General features: G+C 39.3%; 1 protein-coding gene across 1 annotated transcript in view; it reads right to left on the bottom strand.

The window, feature by feature from the left end:
• Positions 1 to 9,456: 9,456 nt before the first annotated feature.
• Positions 9,457 to 25,735, bottom strand: part of anapc1 (anaphase promoting complex subunit 1) — a 49,818-nt gene continuing 33,539 nt past the window's right edge. The window contains exons 44-53 of the mRNA XM_022752936.1: positions 23,622 to 23,708; positions 23,008 to 23,125; positions 18,912 to 18,989; positions 18,664 to 18,731; positions 18,333 to 18,471; positions 16,376 to 16,462; positions 13,482 to 13,577; positions 12,635 to 12,824; positions 10,650 to 10,781; positions 9,457 to 10,144 (exon numbers count right to left, since the gene is read on the bottom strand). Coding sequence (XP_022608657.1) covers positions 10,002 to 10,144; positions 10,650 to 10,781; positions 12,635 to 12,824; positions 13,482 to 13,577; positions 16,376 to 16,462; positions 18,333 to 18,471; positions 18,664 to 18,731; positions 18,912 to 18,989; positions 23,008 to 23,125; positions 23,622 to 23,708 — 1,138 coding nt within the window. The 3' untranslated portion in view covers positions 9,457 to 10,001. The remainder of the gene's footprint in view (positions 10,145 to 10,649; positions 10,782 to 12,634; positions 12,825 to 13,481; positions 13,578 to 16,375; positions 16,463 to 18,332; positions 18,472 to 18,663; positions 18,732 to 18,911; positions 18,990 to 23,007; positions 23,126 to 23,621; positions 23,709 to 25,735) is intronic.

The raw sequence follows: 25,735 nt of genomic DNA, 5'->3' as shown, positions 1-25,735 counted from the left end.
GCGGATTAAAAGTCATCCTGAACACAGCGAGCCATGATGCGCGCTTCCTCTCTCTCTCTCTCTTTCTCTCTCTGTGTGTGTTTCTCCTCACTAACTTTCTTCGCTGCTGCACCAGAGCTGTCCTCTGCAGCTCCACCATTCATACTGATATGGCTACGGGACTTGCACTGTGATACATTTTTCGTAGTTTTGGTCACACCCACCTCACCAGTCCTTCCTTCTCGGCTGCACCAGGGGAAACCTCATCATGAATGGACTTCTCCGTTTGACATCACTGTTCAACAAGGGCAGACAGACAGACAGAGACACACACACACACACATTATAATGTACACAATGTAAGCAGTCAATTAGCAAGGACAGTAGTTGAAGGTACAAACACACCTGTCACTGAACTTTGTGAACAATGAGTATCGTGCAGAAGTTCACTCATCATGTGCTGCCTCTAGGATAAAATACACACAAACTGAAACACTGAGAATGAGAACCTGGAGGACATTTAAAAAAAAAAAATACAAAGTCTGTTTTTAAAGGTAAATATTACCAAATGAGAACTTAACCAGCTGGTGTTTTCACCATGATGGTCCTCACATGATCATTTTTTTCCCCCGTTTAAGAGTCCAAGTAGTGTAAATTAAATTATTTTAATATATCAAAAGGGTCAGGATCACAGACAACAATGAAAATGTCAATGATAACAATAAAGCCCGAGACTTCACATTGTAGTTTTTTTAAATTTCCAACATATTGTGTCCAAAAAAAAGGATAATGTAGAGGCCTGTACTACTACCCAGGAGGCTTCAAGGTTCAACTCATTCATTCTAATTTTAACTTGAGCTGAGACTAAATTTAAATGAGCCTGTGGGGTTATACATAGGCCAAGCGCTAAATGCTAAGCCAGATTCTATGTCTGCATGCTAAAATGCTCATGGTGACAATGCTAACATGCTGATGTTTAGCAGGTGCCATGTTTATAGGCTACTGTATGTTCACCCTCTTAGTGTAGCATAGCATGCTAACATTTTCTAATTGGAGCTTGGATTAATAAAAATGTTGACATGCTTGTGGCGCTAGGACTCGTCCTCAGGAGCCCATGAATGTTTGTAACTAACTTCACAACATGACTTCATCAAATAGTTGGAGTAAAGTGGTTGCCCAAGCAACTGACCTAGCCTTAGATTAAAGAACTATTTAAATAATACCATAAAAAAAACAGAATTAAAAATAAGGCTGCGTTCAACAAGTCAATGCACATCGACTGCACACAGAGGATGTCAGTCATCCTTCTTTCTTTCTCCCATGCTTCATATATTATTAATGCAGGACAATATGCAGATATATGAAAAGCTGCCATGCATAAAAAAGACAGGGAAATTCAGCCCATTTTCATGAACACACATACACACAAAGGAAGTAAAAGCAGAAGTTGCGGCAAAAGTGGGGGAGATTTCCCTGCAGCTTGTTTCATTTAGCTCTTGATGCCTTGCTCAAGGAGACATGGGCTATCAATAGAGGGGAAAGGGTGTCCTTTTCATGTCTCTGCATATGCTTGGAAGTGCCAGCCTCTGACAGTAAATCGTCCTCACTCAAGTGTCAGTGGGATGGATATTACGACTTCCTTGTACAGAAACTAAGTTCTGTATTTATTAACCAAATGGCCCGAGACGAACCCTGCCCAGATTCTGTGTAAATGCTAAGTGAGATATTTCCTGTCAGGATTTACATAATTTCTCTCTAAGTGCAAATTGTGTGGAAACAGTATCTGATCTAACCGCTGCTTGTGGGGTTGACCTGGTGCAGAGAAGTGGACGTTAGAGGAGAGGGAAGTACAGATGTGGTGTCACATCGGGAACTCCTCCTATGACAGATGTTTCAATAAGTTTGTCCAAAAAAAAAACGCCCCAAGTGTTGAAAGCAGGACTAAGTGTGTAAGGGTGTCATGTCAGCTCATATTACCTAAATCACAATTAACAGGATAAGAAAGCAGAAAGAAATATATTTATTTCCCGCTTAATCTTTCTAATTTTGTTGTAGTGTATTACTTCTTCAGGTTGGTACTGGTTGAACATATGTAACCAGTGATGAAGGATCACAGTACATTCAAAAGGTAATTTCTTTACCAGAAAATTCATTTGTCCACAGCTTTGTACGACTGACTTGTTTTCATTCTTCTGTGGTTTTCCGTCACGTTGTGGCCACATTTCAAATTCAAACTGTAGTATCAGTTACTCATACAGAAATTTAACCAGTTGACTGAATGAGTGGAACTGTGTGGGACTTGTATGAAGGAGAGGACATCTGTAAAATGTTGAGCCTCTGTGGTCTCAGCTCTTATGATGTGCTGAAAATTTCAAAGGATACAAAGAAAAATAACTTCAGCTTCAAAATGACCAGAAAGAGACAAAAACAACCACAGTCAACTACAAAGAGATGGAAAAACGCCACAGAGACGCAGAAAATGACTATGAAGAGGCACAAAATGACCACAGAGACAAAAAATGACTACAAAGAGACGAAAAACAACTACAAAGAGACACAAAATTGCCATAGAGACACAAAACAACCACAAAGAGATGAAAAACGACCAAAGACACACCAAACGACTCTCAACAAGTTGTGTCATTTGTAGTTGTTTTGTTGTCCTTTCAGTCTGGGGGTCCTATATGGGAGGGGAAGCTGGGCCCATATTCTCATAATCTGTCAGTTTTGATGACTTGGTGGTCAAACAAGTCCAGCTGCCCTCGATCCAACTTCTCTTGGATGTTGGTGTTCAACAGTCAGGCTTTGGTTTTATAAGGAATCAAAGTGTTATTTGGTTAATTGCTTAATGAAGGGGTTAAAACAAAATTGCACGTCAGTACTTTGCACGTCAGTCTGTACAGTCAAGACGTGAGGAAAAAGCCACGGGGTCGGACGGTATGTTTACTGCGACACACTTAGATTGTCTTAATGTGGAAGCAAACACAACAGGACATTTTCTTGGAGGCAGCGCTCTTTTTCCCCCACAGGCTCAATACAGACAGACCATCACTACAAACACTGGACTCAGTCAAGGCTGTCTGTTTCACAACACATGCCTCTGAGCTGTCTGGAGAAAAAACACCCACATTATTACGCAATCTTACATTGTGTTGGTTGTTTAAATCTGATCCACAGAGACTTACAATAAATCCAGCTGCAGAAATGTTACACATCGCAGTATAATTGATTCAGTATTGTGATTATCTATTGGACGGAGGCCTTACGGATTGGAATATTCAGGGACAGACCCCCCCCCCCGGGAGCTGATGAAGGGACAAACTGCCTAACCTTGACAGCTGCTACGACGAGATAGCTTTTTAGCTTTTGGCAAGAGTGGAGGTTCCCTTTAACATGCTACGTATTTTCACTTTATGCCTTTTGTTTTGTTTGTTTTTTGAGCGTCACGGTCACAACAGGGTTTAGGCAGAAATATAATGTTTTTGTTATGATTCCAGCAAAAAACAAAAAAAAACAAAAGAGTGGACACGCTAACATGTTGTCATGTCATTGTAGCATTTACCTCAAGGCACAGCTGAAGCTGACAGGAAATTTGAGACTGGTTTTTAAAGAGTCCTGCGATGAGACTTGTCCCGAGAGGAACTACAGAATCAGTTGTTTTAGCAAATGCCCCAAAACGACATGAACTCCAGTCGGGATGAAATGATTACTCAGGGAGTTTTATTGATAAAATCTTTCTCAATCTGCATTTTTGCTGAACTTGTGTTCTTGACCCAAGAAGTAATTCAAGCCCACATTTAGCCACAAGTACAGTCCTAATACCCATGAGCTATAATGCATCACCATTTCATGGAGTCCTGTCCGTGTTTGGGTCTAGACAACAAAAGCTTTGTGGTTTTGGTTAAATATAGATAAATGTGTCTGAAATCACTGAAGTTGGGATAGGTCAAGTCAGCATTTTGCTGACTTGAAGACACATTTGACAAGGCCTCATCTCCTTCTGCCTTTGTGGGAAAGCATCAGCATCATCTTCAGTGAGTCACGTCAGTATCAAACGTGTTATCTGCTGGTATTTTTAATTTAGAAAGCAACCACAAAGAAATGAAGACCAGATAAAGTCAGTTTCAGTTAAGTTTCACTTTCATTCTCTTATACTTTGCCCCTCTTTGACTTATTTTTAAATTTACATCCACAGTTTCAACCAGGTTTCTAAACAAGCGAATGCTACTCCGTGTTTGAGAGGGGAAAGTGAGAGATAAGCCTGGACACATGTTTCATGAACAAGCATGTGAATCCACAGATAACCTGCATCTTGTAATGAGCCGCAGTTACTAAATTACTTTCAGAGATCAGAACATGGTTTCAGACTAAGCATCTGTTTGTCGGCACAAAGCATTACTGAGCCGGAAAAATCTGCAATTCATCTTTTCTTCATTCTCTTTTTTTTTTTTTGCTATTCCCATCATTGAGCCATTTAACTTAAGACCCACTGTATCCCTGGAGCATCAGAACAGCAGGGATACAAGTAGCTCATACAAGTTCAGAAAAGAAGAGCAGTCCTTTAAAAGGCAGTCGGTGGAGACTTCAGGACTATTAAAACCTTTGATCATCTTAAAGACACCCACAGGCTGTCCCAGTTCCTGTTGGCCCTGGACTCTCAGTTCATGTGACATTTGCCTGGAATGTTTGTTGAGACACGTTGACTGAGACGGCACGTGTTTCCGAGAAACCACACACACACACACACACACACATCGCCATCATCAGCTAAACACACAGCCAGATGCTGAACGACCTGGTTGTCCTACAGATTACACTGTGATACTGGATATCAAACATGAAACATGATACTGCCTGGGTGGCATGTTGGCATAGTGAGGAGGGAGGTCATTGAAGGTGGCTGGGGTCCTGATAATAGGATTTAATCTACTCCCACGTTTAATGAAGACAGTGTACAAGTAAACCTTGCCTGTATTAATTTATTTGACATGAATGCTTCGTTTAGATTTGGAGATATAATTATTGAGTTTGTAGATATAAGTATTGTGTGTATTATTATTCATTAGTATTTACATGTCCTATATTCTGGAGCATTAAAGCTGCATTTAATAATTTCAAAGCAGCAGGACAAGCTGAAAAAACATTGACAACAATGGCAATTATCATATGTTAAGGTGAATTTGTGAGTAAAGCACAAAGCAACATTATTTATCATTTATTATTCATCACTCTCCTGAGGGAAGTATCTGACACTCTCAACAGCTGCATGGCCAGAAACGAGGCAGATGAGAGCGGAGTTTGTGGGACATTAAAAAAAAAACAAAACAAAAGGATGCTAAAACGCTCCAAAGAGCTGAAGAGTGATAATTCTCTGTGGATTCATTTCTGCAAATGACACCCTTACACATTACATGTTGTCATTTGATCCATTGTTTAATATAAACATATTGATGAGTGCAGCTTTAAATGTTTGAATGGAATTGCAGTATTTCAGTAGCAAAACGAGACTCCCATTGAAGATGAATGGCTCCCGTGTCTTGCAGAAGCAGCAGGACTTATAGAGAGGATGTGATTCATTTTTGAAAGAACTGAACCTCCTTCCTCTACAATAGCAGATTTGACTCAGAAGTCTGTCAGTCACCTCAGCACTAAAGCTGTAATGATGTGATGTTAAAATACTACACGTGACATCTTTAAAATTTTGTCAGAATGTTCTCGTGTACTTACAATGCTGAAACCATTAGTCAATTAATCAAGTGGTTGACTGGCAGTAAATTAAAATGCCTATCATTCAATGGCTCCAGCTTCTGAAATGTGAGGATTTGCTGATGTTCGCAATTTTATATCATTGCAAAGTGATTACTTTTTGATTTTGAGCTGTCAGTCGGACAAAACAAGCAAACTGAAGGAGTCTGCTGGGACCTTGGGAACTTCCTTGGTGCATTTTTATAACATTACCCAGAATTGAGGGCAGAAAGGAAAAATTTTGATCAGATTTACCAATAAGGAAAATGTAAAGTATTTCTTTGCAACATTATATAGTCACAAAGTTTGGAAAATAACATCCTTACGTATTACTTCTTAAGAGTTTAACATGGCACCATAACAAACAACCCCTGAGCTATCATCAGATTTAGATTTAAGTGTTGCTAAATCCTGTTTGGTATGTGGCATCACCTTTTTACTCCCGAGCTCCACCCACTTCAAACCAGTAAGAAAAGCACAAATGCAGAATGTTCTCACATGAAACATTCAAAACTGTTAAAACTTTGACAGAAAATAATCCTGACCCTCTGGAATCACGTTACTCATAGCAAGAGGCTGATTGAGAGAACAGACGCCAGGTGCTTCAAATTCTTAAGTCACCATTTTTATTTTTGACGCGTACAATGTGGGTGCACAACGTCCCTGGAGAGACAGGGATGCACACGCCAGTTGTCTCATACAAATTGATTAAATAGAGTGAGTCGTACAGTTATGAGAAACATCTGTGTTTAGGTGGACACAAAAACCACGTCAAGTATCCACCCAACCAACTCTGTGTGTGATGATTAAGACCAGGAAATATGTCAGAAAGACATAGCAGAAATATCCACACAGGTCTAAAAGCGTCTTTTCATCTATGAGGAGCATGTGAGTCATGTCTGGATGCTATATTTGGGCCTTTTCAAGGTTATAATGCTGAAAACTGTTTAGAGGTTTGTTTTAATACTTTTTTCAGCAGATGCAAGATGCTGTTTAAATGTGGGTGGACCAGGCGATTCAGAGCTTAACAGATGCTTCAAATCCTGCGTTTTGTCCGCCCAAACCAGGGGAATTAGCCGCGGTATGAGGAAGAGTAGACTTAAAACAGATAGAATGGACACTTGTTGGTCCTTTATTATATCTTCCTTTGGTGCTAATGAGTGATCACCATTGACAAAAACCATTTTCTGGAAATGCATCGCCCTTTGCAGGCAGTAAATGATTGTGAGGAGCTGAAGTGTTTACTCTACTCATGTGTCAGGTGAATGAACCCTTAGAGAAAAAAGATTTCATCTCTCTGCATACAAAAAGCCTAACTAAATACAAACATGTTTTTCCATGTGAAGAGTTAGAGCAGAGTGCGAGGAGCTGCTCTGTGTGTTGCAGCTCTGTGCAGAGGGTGTGGGCCACTTGTTTGTTCGGATGTTTTCCATTTTCTCTGGAATGTTCTCAGAGCTGTTGGTTAAAAATGATCTGAACACACACATGCACATCCTCCCACACACTAACTTCGTAACATGAGGGTTTTTATAATTAGTTGGGCATCAGACTCCAAGACTTTTCAACAGCTTAAAAGGTTGAGACAGAGGCTTTCAAAGTCTGCCACTGGGATTCACAGACAGTGAGACAGTCTTTCTGAGCCTCAGTGACGTTAAAATAAATACAGATAGTGCAACATGAAAGGAAGACACTCCTTTTATTATTCTTTGTTTTACTTCTATTTGGTAGACGAGCTCCAAGTTCTGGAACTACAGTTCCCATAATTTAGGAAAGGTTAAGTATAATGTTGCCGTGGAGTCAGTCAGTTAGCATACATTCAGGTCACAGAGGTAATTAATGGTTTCTCTAAAAGATAATTAACCTACGATGTTTGAAAAACCCAGAGGGTCGTTTAGAAACTCACTGAGGTTTGTGAAAATATCCTCAGAACAGCAAAGACTCTTCTAACCATTGGGATGAAAAGATATTTCACCAGCTGAATTATGATAAAAGACTTTTAATCTGTTTCCCAAGTTTGGATCTTATGACCCATCCAGATGGCTGACAGGCTGTCGGTCATCTGCTAGTAAATGTGGCACAAACTGGGGTTAGGTTACAACCTGAGCCCTGTTGTTTTTTCTTGTATTTGTTTACACTTTGGCAAACTGGCACCATTAAAAGTGTGTTGAATTAGCTAAATGCAGTTAATCTACTGATATACAAAAACAATAACTCAGGTGAATTGTGGAGTTCTTATGGTGCCTTTTTTATTATGTGATAACTTTGCAAAGTGAATCCAAAAACATGCAGTGTCACTGCCGCAAGCGGCCAAAGTAGATTGACAAGTTGAGTTTGGTTAAAGCTCAAAATCTAAAATATTCCACCATTTTACTTACTTACGTTTTCTTCTCTACAGATACTTGCTGAGTCATACCAGCCAATATAAGAACAAGGCCAAACTATATCACAATTTGTTGTGTGTTGACCAACATTTTGTGTTTTATTTAATCAATGACCTCATTGGTTGGTTCTTTATTTTGTTATTTCAAAATAGATCTTTTTCAACTCCACCACGGACCCCACCCCCCACCCCACGCCACCCCACCCCACTAACACACACAAACACAGAGACACACTTCACAGTTTGAAAACCTTTGAGCCAAGGTCTAGAAATCTTGTGGGGCAGATAGGCATCAACTCAGCAACGGGCAATTAGATTTTGGTAAGATCTGGGATTTCCAGCAACAGATAGTTTTGGGCATTTATACTATCGTCATGCACTAGTAGGAAAGTCCCACAGTCCTGGGTTTTCAAAGTTGTTGGCTTAACACGACCTACATGTGTAACTGTATGAGAAAATCCAACGGCATCACTAAACTGTCAATGTTCTCAAGAAAACCCCCCGACACAGTGGACAAGGTCTGACTTCATTAGTATTGTCTATTTATGTGATCACTGGCTGTGTGTTGGTGTTAACCACTACTGACTTTGTTTCTCTGACTTTAAATTTTAGTTTGACCACTAAGAGTACCGTTTGTTTATGTTCTCTTACAATGTTCTACGCGGCCCGTAGGTAGTATTTTTGAGTGGGCTACCTTTACTATTACTGTGTGTGACCTGTTTTTGTGTTTGATCTGCATCTTTTTGTGGACATTTTGTGTCTTTTAGCTGAGCTCTATGACTTTCAAGCAAGAAATGTAAACCATTACACAATTTACAGAGGCTCTGGCTCCAACCTCAGGCCCCTGGTTCTGTCAGGCACAGGTGCAGGGGCGTGAGAGGTCAGAGGTCAGGATTTGCCTTGATGCCATCACTTTTGGCAAATTGGTCAAAGATTAGCACTCTTGTTCAAATACTGGCAAAAATATCTGTTCTGATATCGTTATAACCAGTATGTCATAAAAACCTGGCAGATAGAAACAAAATATGGGCTGTCGAAATTTGACGCCATTAACCTATAATATTTCAATTCTGTTTTCAGCTCAGTCCTTGGTTTCCGTGGCAACATCAAGTCCATTTTATTATTTCATTTGGCAAAATATAGTTAAAACTAATTTGTTTATCGTCTTCATTGAATATTTTGATTTTAATTTTCTCCCATGGATTTCATTCTTTATTATACAGAGTCTGTTCTTTGTTATAACACTTTATAACCCTAAATAAGATTAAACATCTTGATCAGAGGCCACAGGAGATGGTCACTGCTCCAGAGTTGTTATACAGAATCACAGAACAAATTAAAGGCATCATTTGGTTTATTTAACTTGTCAAGTGTAAGACACAAAAACAGTCAATGTTTTCTAAGTGCAAAAGTTGAATTTATTCAGTCTTATCTGCGCTGGACATTACTTTATTACAAAAACACCACTGGAAGATTATGGGATTCCTTTCATGTGGGGAACCGCCCAAAGTAAACCCACAGCCCGTTTTGATGTTCGACTCAATTCAAAAGATCTACATGCTGGCACCACCACAGTGAGATCTGTGTTAAACAATTAAAGACACAATGGACAATGAGCCAATGAGAGAATACAGCAGAACAAAAAATAGAGTTCAGTTCTCTTAGTGGTTTAATGAGCAGCAAGACCTCAGCTGGTCTTTGTCAAACGTAAAAATAACACCCAGGAAAAACGCAGGCCTAGATTGTCACATTTTGTCCCACTTGCCGAACACACACCTGAAGGACTCACAGGTAGAAATCCGCTATCTGTCCTACCTGTGCTCGCAGTGGGTACGTAAGGCTATGAGCTGCTTCTCTGAGACGTTACCATCCAGCTGAGTAGCTCTGAGCATCAGGGTCAAGATACTTGCAGAGGGAAGCCCGGCAGTGTCTGTGGTCTGGATGCAGAGTCCAGCAGGACCGGTACCAGCCTCAGAAGGTCTCTGAGAGGGATGCCGAAGTGTCTGCTACGTGACAACAAATCCCCGAGTGAGCTGCAGCCTGTAGAGAGAGAGAGAGAGAGAGCACAGAGCTTCAGACGAGTTCAACATCAGTCACAAAAGTGATTTTATCCTGTGGTTTGCAGTTGTTGTTAGGGTTTGGGTAAGAGACTCAAATATAATTTGATGAAGATAAATCCAGTGGTGGAAGAAACACTCAAATGCTTTAATTAAAATAAAATGCTGATATGCATTAGATTTTACAAGCTCATAATGTGTTTTTATATAACCTCTTAATCTGAAAAGAAATGTGTGACTATAGCTGTCAGATAAATGTAGTTCTGTAAAAACTACAATATTTCCCTCTGAAATGTGAAGAAAAAGTATAAAGTAGAACAGACTTCAGTAGTTGAGTAAATGTCCAGAGGTACTTTCCACCAGTGTCTATAGCAGTGTGTTTTTGAAGCTGCATGATGGAGTTAAACTCCAGTGTACTGAGCATTTACATGCAAATATACTGTGAGTGTATTCAGGTCCAGTTCAGTGTGAACATGTGTTTGTCTTACCCTCCAGCTGAGTGTGTGTGTTCCTGAGGCAGGGGATCGAGCGGTACACCAGGAAGCAGGCCAGCGTGATGGACTGGGTGTCCTTAGGGAGGGCCTCGCCCCTCATGTAGGACCTCAAAACTGAGCCGGTGTCTAGAGGAGAAGACACACACAAAAGCTTACAGGTGTGTTTATTTACAGTAGGGTGTTTTGTGTTACAGGTTACCTTCAGCTGTCATAAAAATAAATGTTTTACTTTGAAAAGGCAACAAATCCAAATCAAATGTTCTGTATCCAAGACAAATTTAAAACATTCAAGACACAGAAATTGTTTCTGATTTAACATAATAAGAACTAGAGAGCAAGAAACAAAAGGAAAAATTTGAAAGAAATATGCTTTGTTATTTATTTTATGTTTCATTTCAGCTCAGTGTGACAGTTTCTACTGCGTTTGCTGTCGCTTACAGTGGCGTTTCTCTCCTCTCCTCAGCTGTCTGTTTCACCATGTTTGTCTTAGCCCCTCCCCCCACACACACACACACACACACACACGGCAGAGATGCTAAGCGCAATAAAAACTTTCCAACAAGTGTTATAAATCCCTCTAAAACCAAATACAGACATTCTGCGACCACAAACAACTGAAAGTCAAGCCAAAATATCAGCATTTATTTTAACACACAATCTGGCTGCAGCGGTGAGGATGCTAGCGGCTTTGGGAAGCTAGTCCTGGTCAGAGCACGGGCATCTCACCTGCTGTTTCAGTTACAAAGCTGCATTTTTTTTGAATGAAACTTGCCCAAACAGGGAACAGAACAAACTGCCTTATATGGCAGTTGTAGGGCTGTTGATTATCCCAACGCTGAAATCTCATGAACAGGTGACACTCATCAGGCTGAAACAAGCTATAATGAACAAGTTTGTCTAGTTAAGAGTTAGTGACACTTAATCCGACTTGAGCTTGAAAATCAGTGAGAACTGACTTCTGACAAAGTCAAGGGGCACGGAGAGCAGAGGAGTAGAAACAAGAATCATAAAAACATAACAAGGATACAGATGTAGACACATATTTCAATCATGGGTGAGCTCCACAGAACAGTAACATTCCTGATGCTTGAGGTCAAGTTAGTTTGGTTTTTCTTTGAAACGTCTGCCAGAGCCGAGAGGCTTCATGAAACATGAAAGTGAGGGATCATTTCAACTGTTTACATGATCACAGTCTCGTCCAACTACTTCACCTGTTTCCCACGCCTCTCAGTGTGCCTTTAATACTGTAAATATGTGCGTGTGCGTGTGCATGTACAAATGATGGAATGTGTGTTTGTTTGAGTGTATACACAGCCTGTTTAACTTCTAAACTATGACATTAGTGTGCTACACCCAGTGCAGGGAAACAAGCTGAAACACATCCAGCCTGTGAAATACTCGAGCGGTGACACTGCTGCTCAACGGAGCCAACACTGGAATCCAAGCACAGTGTCAAAGAATGTTAAGCCACTTCTACGTGACACTTTTTGCGTTGCCATTTTGGACGGGTCTCTATTTTAAAACAGATGATGTAAAACAATAAACAAAATAAACAGCATCTCCTTGCCGCCGTAGCCCCAATATCAAAAACATATATTTATCAATACGTCATGCACACTGATGTCTTATAACTGGCTGGATTTAGTCGTATCATGTTTTGTTCAAACTAGGCCGGCAAATAATAATCTTTCAATCATTTACTTGGTCTATAGAATATGGGAAAGTAATAAAAAAAAATGTCTATTGCAATTCCAAAAGCACAATATGTGAATTAATTGAATTTTTGTCGCCTCTCTACTTTCAAGGTTCTCAAGTTGAAATCTCCTTACTTAACTTTTATCAACATCTATGCTTGAAAATGTTCACATCGCAACTGTTGATGGAGTGTCTGATATTTTTACTGGAAAACTGACACAAACTACTGTTAGATTATCATTAAAGTAATTTCAGCACCATCCATCCATCCATCCTCTCCTCACCTTTGAGCCAGCTGTCCAGTGCTACATCCACCATGTTCTTCATGACGGGCAGAAACTCTGAGGTGAGCAGGGTGTCATGGCGATTAGCGGCACCCCGCAGCACCCTGTTGTCCCACAACTCCACCACCAGGCGCAGCTGCCACAGGGGGAAGGTCTGCAGCAGGTCACCCCGACGGAGAGCACCAACCACCTGAGAGACACACACGAAGACATGGGTTCATACCAGATATTTCAAACCCCCATGAACAGATTTCTATTACATCTGATTGTCAAATGGACCATTGACAAAGAAAAGCACGTTAAGATTTTGGTGGTGATTCAGACCTGGGATTCCTGCCAACGGAACATTATTTTTTGTTTTCTTTCCTTTCTTTAATAATTAGCTTATTACCTTCATTTTTGTGGTTTGTTGTGTTGTTCAGTGTGTTAGTCATGTAATATCTGTATTTCACAAGAAAAAGTTAAGTGTAAGCAGGTCTGCAAAACGTTAAAGTTAAGCAGAGAAACATCATGTTCACAGATCTGGTATAGCACCAAGTAATACTAAAGCTAAAGCTAACCTAAAGCTAGGGCTGCAACAAGTTATTTTCATTTAAAATCGATTAATCCTTTCGTAAATAAGATGTCAGAAGACGTTTTAAAAAAAAAAAAAAAAAAAAAAAAAAAAAAAAAAGGCCTTTATAATTTCCCACAGCCCAATGTGACATTTTCAAATGTTTTGTCTAGATTTTCAGTTCACCATCATGTGTAACAAAGAAAGAATCAAATCCTCACATTTGTGAAGCTGGAACCAGCAAATATTTTCTGTGTGTGTGTGTGTGTGTGTGTGTGTGTGTGTGTGTGTCACCTGCTCGATAGCGATATATGTGGGCAGCATCTCTGGACACTCTTGCGTCACACATTCATACAGCATGGATGAGAACAACACCAGAGTATCCTCCCTCTGAAAAAAACACAACAGAGTGTGTGAGTAAGTGTGAGTGTGGATTAACTGAATAAAAACACAAACATAAATTCTTTGTAAAATAACAGAATTCCCTACAACATGTAGATATATCCGTGACACCAGAAACTCAAATGCTCTCCTTCTTAATCCAAGCTTATTTAGGTTTATTAAGCAGCTACAGCATTTCATTATTTTAGTTAATTTATTCAACAATTATTATTATTATTATAACAATTATTATTTTTCTCTCCGTGTCTTGGTGGGTTACAGTTTTTTTAAGTTCTTGATTATGATCAGTTTTCCAGATTCATGTCTGGTTGTATTTTGCATAAATATGCAGTACTGATGATGGTGAAATCTGGAAACAGTTTGCACTTCTCCGTTTGAGCTCAAATCATAGTGTTAGTCAGAGGCAGACCTTTTGATAAATTTGCATTCAAACACCCCGATTAATTTTTCTCCCCATTTGTGCGTGAGAGATCCTATTTGATGTTGTTTTTTTGCATTTAAGCACAAACACTCCCTGTGTTTCCTACACACAGAATTAATGACTTTCAAATGACTTGAAGGTCGTGCACATGAACCTGAAGCAATGGAACAGGGTCAAAAAAAAAAAAAAAAAAAAAAAAAAAAAAAGGAAATCGTCAAACCTCTACACTGTGGAGAGCCTCGTTTATTACTCCTCACAAAATCGGACTTACTGTAAGTGATTTATTTTTCCTCATAATGCGAAGCACTAATCTGGACACAGCCAGAGCTAAGGCGTAGTGACATATTTAGAAGCTGTAAAAACTAAATTTAATATTTTCAATGCCACCTATTCTTTTTCACAAGCCTTTAAGGACTAGGAGAAATACGAAGTCGGATAGGATGCAGCCAGTACATTCAGGTCTACACATGGAGCTATTTCACGCCAAATTAACAAAACCAGACAGCAAAAAATCTTGCAATTACCTGCCAGGAATAACAATGTCCTAATTGTAAATACAAAGAATGTTTTTACATTTAATAAACAAGGAGAGGGAGGAGAAGCAGGAAAGGCAGAGCTGGTGTGATAATAACAGATAAACAGCAAAGAAATCTCGTCCTGTTGTCGTTAAATTCGATTACAGAAGGTTACGCTGCACAATGACTTAATTTCCTTCCATTTCACTGTGCGAGCTGAAACCAGCGACCCAACCAATTAACCTGAAGCTGTGATGAAGCAGCCTCTTCACTCACAAAATAGGAGTCAAGTGATTAACAAGCAGAAGCAGCACTGGTCATGGCAATCTATACAATCTCACTCTTAAAATTACCCAGTGTATGACACGTGCTTTACATATAAGTTGCTTCTGTTTAAAGCTGAGGGAATCTGCCACGTCGCAGCACAACAACCTCAAGTGCCTGCTTTTTTTCCTCCCATGAAATCTTGTTTGCAAATCTGGTTTTGGCATAGACTGTATACATGATGGTCTCTTGTTGAGTCTACCACTTTGGTGTGGACATTAAATTTTGCACAGACATTCTGGGTTGCTGACTGATGAGTCCTGATGACTGTGGTGACCGCTTGACTTTTCATTAAGCCAAAGTAATGACATTCCCATCAGCCTCAGCTGTACTTTGTGTTTAGTGTTAATTATCAAATGTTGGCAAAACGATAAACTAAGATGTCGAACATGATAAACATGACAACTCCCTTCGTTAGCATCCTGACGTTAACATTTAGCTCAAGTACAGCCTCACAGAGACTTTACCACAGGTGGACTCCAGTCGAGGTGTCAAAATAACTTAAAGATGATCAAGAGAAATGGGTCAAAGAGTCTGAATACATATATCTGTGATATTTCACTTTTTCCAATTCTGTTTGTGCTTTGTCATTATGGGCTATTGACTGTAGATTGATGACTTTTTTTGTTTTATTATTTTAGCAAACAGCTGCAAAATAAAATAATGTGAAAAAAATTGAAATGTGCTGTAAGTGTTTACAAAGTGCTGATTTACACATCACTAACTTGAAAAAGGTTTCACCACACACACACACTAGTTTTTACTTATGAGAATAACATGAATATAATAGTTAGTTGCAGCCGTGCTAAAAACAAAACCTTTTACCAGTGACGTGACAATATTTAGCTAAATGCACCAAACTGACCAAACTATAGCTGTTAGCACCTGTTTACATCAAAAAATGGAATATGGAATGTGATCAATATACCTTATTAATTATTTTAACTGGGTAGATTTAAATTACATTTCATCAAAATAACATAGTGTGCCTCAAATAACACTGGTTAGGTTAGTGTAGTAGGAAATTTTCATCATTCCTCATTCAACTGTAGGAACAACACTATTAACTCACACATATTTCTCTCTGTACACATATAAAAATAAAAGAAAGTAATACCCTCTGTTTACATAGTTGCTTTTGATTAGAACACACCAGACATTTCCTAACAACTGATTCACACAGTACTAAAGTGTTCACTCACTAAGACCTTACTTAAAATTGATTATGTAAATCATTAGTTTGAAACAAGCTAACACTTACTAAGAACTAACAAAGTATTACAGTAGTACACAACAACTTGGGGATAGATTGACCTGGTGCAAGCCAATCTTGGCGTGTTTGAACCAAGCATATTATATGTTGTTTACATTATCTTAAAAATAAACACTTACAGTTAATATTTTTTAGGATAGGATGGTGAAAGTAACAGTATAATACATTTCTTTAGTCTCTCAGGATGTTAAAAATGGCTGCAAGGATGTGGAATCAAGGAGCCCACATCTATTTCTATGTGTTAAAAACTCACGTATTTCATTCCTTCCGATGTTTTGCAGAAGAACTCGGCAAAGGAGACCAAGACGGGCTCAGAGGTGAACGTAGAGATGGCCTCAGGCTGCGAAAAACACATGAGGAAACTGTAAAATTATTTTGATTAACCAACATGTAAAGGAAGTATAGAGAAACAGGGAAGGATAAAAAGGATAGTCGAGGCAGAGTAAGAGGAAAGTAAGAAGAAAAGAGGGTCAGAGGGGTGAATGGGACAGAAGGGCAGAAGGAGAAGTGATCAAGAGAAGGAAGAAAGGAGGGAATGATGAATGCACAAGAAGAAAAAGATGAAGGGGAAGGACAGTAATGTGTGTTTTGTGGACCTGGAGGTGTATTGACAGCACACACTAAGGCCATCAGGAAACCAGTAATAGTCTGTCAACCACACAGCTGCCTGCTGAACCTGTAGTGACAACCTGCCACGACTGGACACAGCCAGCCACAGGGGAGGAGGTCAATTCAATTCCACTCTTTTCTATTTATAGTCTGTTGTTGGTGCAGAGTCATCTCTTAAAACGCATTGGTCTGTTTTCAAAGTCAATTATCAAAAGGAAAAGTACTCTATAAGTGATAAAAAAACATTGTGATTTTGGGTCTATTTTGTCAGTATATCAAGATATTTCCAGCAGCTGCAATGGAGTTTGACAGCAGGAAATGTTCCAGTGATTCAAGTGATCCACAGTAAATGTGAAGTTCTGGGCAATTAACAATCAAAGTGTGAAATCCATGGAAGAAAAAGCACAGACACAAACTTCTAGATGCAAAAAAGACCCACCGGAGGGCTCAACCACACACATATACTGTAGATGGTCATAAATCATATATCCCACCACTAACTTACTGCCTGTTTTCTGCGGTTGATAGAAGTCACTTTGGCAGATGTGGGAAATCACTAACAGAGGTACTTGAAGCAGGTTTTGGGAAGCTGGGTTTACCGCAGGGACTTCATCTTAACTGAATGACTGAACATTATAAATCTATAAAACCATCTTGCATCTGTGGGGCGACAGAATCTGATTAGCTACTGAGAGCTAAGGCAAACTTTCCTCAGGCTTCTTAAAAGATGTGTGCAGACTAAACACTAAGCACATGTTAGAGCCAGCTTGTTTAGATGCTAACTCAAAGGAAAAATGTCAACAGATGCAAATAGCAGAGTTTTGATGTGGTGGAAATTGTTGTGATCTCTGTCTGTGTGGCTTGACCAAAGTATTTGCACTTATCCTGTGCAGCATGACATCATGAATATACAGAGACAAGAGTGAAAACAAGATGGTAAATTTGAGCATAAAACTGCTGTTCTCCACACAGGAGACAACCTGTAAGGTAAGGTCCAGCTGGGCAGTAATAAGTGGGCTAGTTCCGCAGCTTTGCTTTTTTGTATTATAAACAAGTATTATAGAAGAAGGTAAACAGTGAATTACAGTAATCCGAGGAAATACAAATGCAACAATGAGTCGATTAATTGATTAATAGATTAGAACCAGACACTGTCCTATCCAGACCTGGACCTATAACTTATAAATTGAGTGTTTATATTTTAAGTGGCGCAGCTTTTCTAGCCTTTACGGCACTGGTTTAGTGGCCCAGGAAACAATTACTGCAACTCGAGTGACTCTCGCCTTGCAGGTTGTAGTGGCATATAGAGTCTCCTGTGTGGTGTGTGACAACTTTTTTTTTCCCCTCTTACTTTCCTCCTTTTTACCACCGTCTCAGTTTGTTCTTTAAGTATCATTACTTCACCACAGAAACTCTCAGTAGTGTGGGTGGATACTTCGGCTGTTTGTAGTAAATAAACACAGCCTGCAAATAAAAAAAAAAAAGGAGGAAGTGAATGGCCAAGCTCTCCAGATCGATCCCTCAGCTCTATAGAAACTAAATGGAACTCAAGTGACGAATGTTGGTTGTACTGGGTATGTGTGACATCTCCATGTGTTTACCTTGAAGGCTCGCACTCCGGAGTTGCGGTGGTTGACGGAGGAGGCCAGCAGGCTCTTCCAGCCCTGGGGGTCATCTTTGTAGGGCAGCTGGCCGGCCCGTAGTTTTACATACAACACCCCATCTCTTGACAGGATGGACCTGAGGGAGATAGAGAGAGAAATTGTCCTTTAAATCAGTTGATCAAATCGATGCATGAATCAATGCATGAGATCAGATTCCACTAATCCATCTGTCACTTTCACACACTTGTTTAGTGGTTTCATTTGATTGATTACCTTTGAACCTTCGGCTTCAGTTTCAAAGAGATGCAAAGACGCTCTCCATACTTACTTCAGATGCTGCGTTTCTTTGCTGAGGTCTATGGACAGTTCCCAGTAGCGTGGCCCCTTCACCTTTACCTGCAACAAATAAATAAACACAAATCAAAAAATAAAAAAGGATGAGGACGACTTCACTGCAAATAGTTTGGGTGGCATGAGGAATTATGCACATCACACATCGTTAGTAGAGAGGGTGCTACTCATTCCACACTGGACGATCTAGTTTCCATTGGGCTACAAAGTGTTTTCAGGCTTTACCCGTTTGAGATGGTGCAGCTCAGGAAGCATGGTGGGAGCCATCAGTTCTACTGTCGTCTCATCGTACCACTTGGTCTCCTGAAACAAGAGGAAAATATGTCATCAAAACATACACAACAACAAAGGCTCATACATACGCAGTTCCACACTCTCGCAGATAGTTAAATCTAACAATGGAGGCCTTAAAATTGATCAGCAAGAATTCAACACACAGCCTATGTAAAAGGGGCTAATAAACTTGCATCCTGGAATTAATCAGGAGAAGTCTAGAGGAATGAATTCTGCACAGGATGCAGGCGATAGTGAGATAATTAGTAGTGTTCAGATATGAGCTGTAAAAGAACAAATCCCTTTCAGTAAGAGAATATATTACTACAGAGAGGCTCCTGAGTCATCTCAACTGAGTAGGAGAGGCTGTAGACTTATTTGTATTCAGGTAAAGGAAGTTAATATTTGACAGAGAGTACATGGCTGTGCAGTGCATAGGAGCAGGAGTCATCTTCAAGTGTACACATAGCTGCTTATTGTTCATGTAGCATTAAAACAGGTTTTTGTAGTGATACACAACAGTCAATAATTGAACCTCAAAATATAATATAGAATAATATATAAATTTAGATAAATATATATATAAATATGCACGAATGTTTGAATTCCTCTCACAGAGTCACATAATGAGTAACTGACAGTCAGTGTCAATCTGAGTTTTCTGCTGTGAATTAAATTAAAGTGAGGAATGCCATCGGAGGTGGTCCTCACTGTGGATAACAACCTCCATCTTTAACCTTCAACCATCCTTCACCTGCAGAAATACTGAAATATCGAGACTCCCCCGAAGCCAAAGCACCCAAAGCAGTCACAAATAAATTTTGACATTTCATTACAATCTGCGCAGCATACAGCACCATCTGTCCTTAGACCCTCAAATGGCAAAAGAAAATCTCCCCCACAAATTGTCTTTAGTGGGGAAAAACAGAAGAAACCCCAGGGAGGGCAACAGAGGAGGGATCCCTCTTCCAGGGCAGACAGACACACACTAGATGTCATGTGTCAATAGATGTTAAACAACTTCATATTCATACTATGAGTTCCTCACATTCAGAATTGGAACCTGTCATTGGCTGGTGCAGTTTAAGCGCCCTTCATTTTCACAGGAAACTGAGCTGCTGCTCATCCACTTCACATATTTTCCAGATGATCTGGGATTTAAATTCACAAATTTTCAATCACAAGTTCTCTTGCTTCAATAAAACTCAACCACAAACAATACGACAACCAATGTAACTGGGACTCAGAGCTGCAGAAAAACTGGAGAACAAAGTGAGATCTCTATAAGCGCCACATCTAAACCAAGCAGTAACAAAAACTCAGAGGGAGATTGAGAAATTACTGCTCATATAATTCAGGAGCTATTTACTGCATCTGTAAAGACACAGCTATGGTATTGCAACAAAGACTGTTGAATGTACATGTCTGAAAAACTGGGGCACTCCAAATAGACTCAGAGAAAATAATAGCTGAGTAAATATGGGACAGCGGAAAAACATCTACAGTTATTTTCATCTAAGCATCTAATTTTCTGGTTAAAAATTATAATGGAAGGTTATTGTTTTTTGTTTTTAAGACGATAAACCTTTCAGTTTATGCCTATTTCCTGCTTCACATGGAAATGGACGTGACAGAGCACATGATCCATATGACATAACTGTAGCTAAAATGAATGGACACACTGTAGTCTTGTGCACAGTCATGCGACACCGGATGTCTGTACCACAGTGGCTTCTCTCCAGGACTGGCTGATCAAAGACAAACCAGAACCAGTGGCTGGTTTCACATTTTGTTTTTTTGGATTTGGAAAGCTACAGTTGTGCAGAGTAATCCCAAAAAGGTTTCTCTGATTTACACCAATTTTGAATATTTGGCCGAGATCTGGCCTGTCAGGTGGTAGTCATTTCCTGCATTGCCTTCTGCAAAGTCAACATTTCCTTGGCACGTGTTTTGCATTATGTACCTCTGCTGAAATTGTGCAAAGTTGATATAATCTAGACCCGTCAAAACCTCAATCTGACCTACAATTATGCTGGTAAAAGCATTTTATATAGCCTTAGTGAACTGAAGCTAGGCAGCTTCCTGTCCTGCAAGATGGAAGAGTCCACTTATTTCTAGGGGTGTATTGAGAAGCTACTATCTGCATCTGTTTATGTCACGAAAATATCTGTACTTGTATCTTTAATTGGATCTATAGCCTGTTTAATTTTCTGCATTTAATTGTTTTCCACTGCGATTTATGCTTCTTATACATTCATGTAGCTGGAAACAAAACCAACAATATTTCAATCATGTACATGTATTAATCAGATAATAAAATATGATTTGCATACAGAGTCAGAATATGCGTTTCTTTAAACACTGTAGGTTGTGTATATAATTGGAGAGGCTCCAGTTAATGTTTGTGGTTTTAAAAAAGAGTTTATGAAAAAAAAAAAGTGAAAGCTATTGACAAGCTGGAAAAGCTTGCATGCACTTTTAACATGTTCCATGACAGTTTCCAGGAGGGACGGGGTGAATATTACAGCAAAAATTCATGTGTTTTTAAGATCTTTTCAGGATGCACTTTTATGCATATAAAATATATATATATTTGTTTACAATCCTACTCACAACCTAGAGAAGTCATATTTCACCATCATTAATAAAGAGCATTCCAAGTTCAATAAATGCACACAAGCATTTTATTGTACCAGAAACACTAAGTGAAGCCAATTACGTCCTTCAGAATCTAAAATAAATTATTTGAAATACATATATATATATATAGAGCTCCCTCTGACTGGAACCACTGGAAATGTTTGACAGGTTTTAATTTATGCAGTTTTATTCCTGTTGATTTGATCTTATTCATTTTATAGTTTTTACTTCCTCTGTGCTCATGTTCTTTTGGTCTTGTTTGGTTTCGTTTCCTTTTGTAAAGCACTTCGTAGCATGGTTGAGAAAAGTACTATAGAAATAAAGTTCATTATTATTAGTATTACTGTATCAAACATCAAATAATTACTAATCAAAACAGTTTCAAACTAAACTGAAATATACTTGGTCTAATGTAAACATTTAGATTTTCATCTCTTTCTAGGGAATATAACAGTGTGGCCTTATTTAATAATTGCATTAATAATTATTTAATATTTGTTTTCTATCATATTTATGTTGTTATTTTTCTTCTCTCTTTTAGAACTGTTAATGTCTAGATTTTGTCCCATGTATATTTGTGTGTATTTACAGACCCCAGGACAGCCAGCACTTCAGTGCATTAATTAGATGCCACTAATGTAGTTGTTTTTACAGTGGTAGGAAGTTACATTGGTTTGTTACAATTTCTATGTTTGGAACTAATTAAAAAAAAGAAAAAAAAGAAAAAAAAGAAAGTTCATTCATGAACCATGTTCATCTGATAGGAAACAGAGAACTGGCCTTGACTGAGGGGCGTGAGCAGGTTGCAGAAAGTACACGTCAAATGTTGTAGTGGAGGAAGCGGCCCAGCTGACAGCAGTACCACTGACAAAAAGAAGAATGTGGTGGTTTGGTGGGCAGGAGTTTTTTTTTTTTTTTTTTCCTGAAATGAACTGACACTAGCACATTCATGTTCATGTTAGTTAGAGAGAGAGAGAGAAAGAGAGAGAGAGAGAGAGAGAGAGAGAGAGAGAGAGAGAGAGAGCGTTTCAAGAGGAAGTGTAGAGATGGACGATTTTACAAGTGTGACAGAGAGCGAGCGAGAGAGAGAGAGGGAGGAACTTCACAGTTATGGAACAGAACATTCTTTACAAATTGCATTTACGGACATAAAGCTAATGCTAATGCTACGTTTCAGTCTATAATATTAAAGATTTTGAGCTTGTGATTTTGGATGTTGTCTGACCTCCATGATCAGTCATGGTGAAGCAATGACACATTCTGTGGGTGGGAAAAACCACTAAACAATATTCAATGATTATTGTCCTGGCTGCTTTACATCTGACTTCTTTGACTCCAGTGGGAGCGCTTCCTTCATTCACAGGTTTGTGGCTACCTGTGTCAGCCAGGTCAACCTTGATGACCTCACCTTGTAGGTGACCTCTAAGAGGGCGTAGCAGGGCTTCAGTGAGTCCACGTCCACGGGGACCAGCAGGCGTGGCTCAGCAGCCAGCACGGCCAGGTGCCGCAGGGCCTGCAGGTGGTAGCTGCAGCAACAAGGGCAACATCAACAAAAAAGGCTTCTGATTTACTTCTCCTGTATGATGGAAGCTCCTCTTTTACCAAACATGATGAATTTATAAATAAGTGTACTTATAATGTCAATTTCATTTATTGATTTAACTTCAAATTATGTTTTTGTTAAGGGTCATCTACAACTACAAATAGGTGAGGTGTGTCACCTCGCATTAAAGAAGCCATGATCCACACTAAGGTCTTCTCACCATAGAAGTTTCTATGGAGCAGTAGGGAGTTTTAATGTCCCATGATGTTGTGAACGTGGTTTAAAAAGTTTCTACACTGACCTAAATTCAGTCTAAATTTTTCAGAAATGAGATTTCAAAAATGTGTCCTGATGCAGTGTTTTGTGTCTAAGACCATGTACAGCATCTACCTCTGTGTGTGTGTGTGTGTGTGTGTGTGTGTATTTATGAGCAACAATCAATTATTAATTGCAAATTAATTAGTGTGTGTCAGTCTCACCGGTTGTCAGTACTGTGAGCAGGGAAGTGTGGGTACAGGGCACACAGCAGCGCAGCGATGGCTGAATTGGAGGTGCTCAGGGTGTACCTAACATGAGACATTAAACAAAATCATGATCATTCTTTCTTCTCTCTCTTTTTTGATCTCTTTCACACACACTTAAACTTACCCAACTTTCCACAAGCAACAGTAGTTTTGCATTAAAATTGTTGTAACAGTTCAAATCAAAAAAATACCGACCAACTGACACATAACACAGTGACGGCTGAGTAAAGAGTGAGTGGGACAGGAGAATAAAAATAACAAAATGACAGTGTTCACGATGACAATAAATGCTTTCTCATCCCGCACTTACAACACAACACAAGCTGCGGTCAATATTGCAATACTGCTCGAAATTAAACACTTTTTTATAAACCCTCTGTTCTCTGTTAACGAAACCAGGTGTGTGCTGTAATCTAGTGAACGTCATCACAGGCCACAACAGAGCCTATTAAACATAATAGTTGGCAGTTAAGTGCGCACTTTGACTAATGGAGTCATTATAATAAAGTTGGGTCAGGCAATAAAGGCTGCTCGCACATGGACGGGTACTTGTGAGAGCACTTATTAACGGTCAACTGAGGTAAATTATGTTGCTCTTCACTGAAATGACTGCTTGGGTCATGTTTAGCATGTTTAAAAACCTCAACTTCACTGAACATGACATTCTTTTACCACAAGTTTACAATTAAAAAAGACCTCAAATAGAGACTCGCAGTCAGTAAAGATGATGAAAAACAGGCGATCCTTGGGGGCAAATCTTGGCCAAATTCACTGGAATCGCGCGATGAATTCCAACGACTGACAAATGGAGATGGTTAACTGACAACTTTGATGTTGGGAAGAGTGAAATATTAATCAAATAGCAAATACTGCTGCCATCACTACATTGGTACTTTATTGTTATCCAATAACTAGCGAAATGTTGAGATTGAATACACCAGTTGTTTCAAAATTGTTTAAGGATGAGGGAGAGAATCGGTATCAAAGAGAGGGTTACAAGGGTGACTAAAACTAAGTAAAACTAAGTAAATTGACAGAAAATTAATGTGATAATCAATTGATTTTCATTTATCAAGCAAACATATTGAAGCTTTCTTAGTACCAGCTTCTTAAATTCTAAGAATTTGTTGCTTTTCGTTGCCTTGTGTCGTATGAAACCGACTCTGAATCTTTGAAATTCGGACCATCAGCATGACAAAACAGACGTTACCTTGCGCTCTTGGTGAAATGTGCAACTTTACAACTGAAGTTCAAACTGACAAACGGTAACACCAGTGACAGAAACTTCCTGCTCTGAGGGTTCGGTGCACTGCTGCTACAAAAACAGGACGATGGAGTCCTGAGTCACCTTCCTTTTATGCTAGACTTGAGATTAGCAACTTCTGATGAATCAACTTCCAGTGTGTGCAGCAAAAGAAAATAAAATAAATAAAAACATCTGTTTTATTCTTTTCAGTCCTTGAGCGGAAAATCTGTCCTCTACATTTGACCCACACTAACTATTTTACGAGCAGGGAGCCGTATCCAGCTCTGAAGCCAGTGTCTTGGTCAAGGACAGTGGCAGGAATAATTCATAATACCTGCACCACGTATTCCTAACTTGATTTGGGAGGAAACCAGAGCACTCACAGGAAACCCATGCAAACACGAGAAGAACATGTAAACCTGAACAATGAAAAGTGTCTGCCAGCTATAGCAGCCATTAGTCCGAATGCTATGTGTGACTTTAGGTGGAAGAACTTAAGTTTCACTTCAGTTTCCTGCTAAAAAAAAACTGAATAAATGGGAAGAGAAACTAACTAAGCAAACAGAAAGAGAGGCAGGACGGAAGGGTTAGATGAGGGAATGTCGCCATGCGACAGAGATTATCAGTAAAGAGGAAAAACAAAGGTGAGAAAATTTATGAGAAAAATACACAACAGCAATACAGCGATGAGGAAATGTGTGGAAAGCAATGTGCGATACGCATAGTCATGTAAATAGAAGAATGTGTTAGAGCGACTGAATGACCAACGAGCAGAGGGAGCCACTGAGGGAAATAAAACAATGGCATGGCATAACTGTGCTCT

This window comes from Seriola dumerili, unplaced genomic scaffold, assembly GCF_002260705.1.
Source record: "Seriola dumerili isolate Sdu_G_001 unplaced genomic scaffold, Sdu_1.0 BDQW01000187.1, whole genome shotgun sequence".
NCBI lineage: Eukaryota > Metazoa > Chordata > Actinopteri > Carangiformes > Carangidae > Seriola > Seriola dumerili.
The sequence above is the reverse complement of the archived record's forward strand: the minus strand, read 5'-3'. Positions and strand labels throughout refer to the sequence as shown.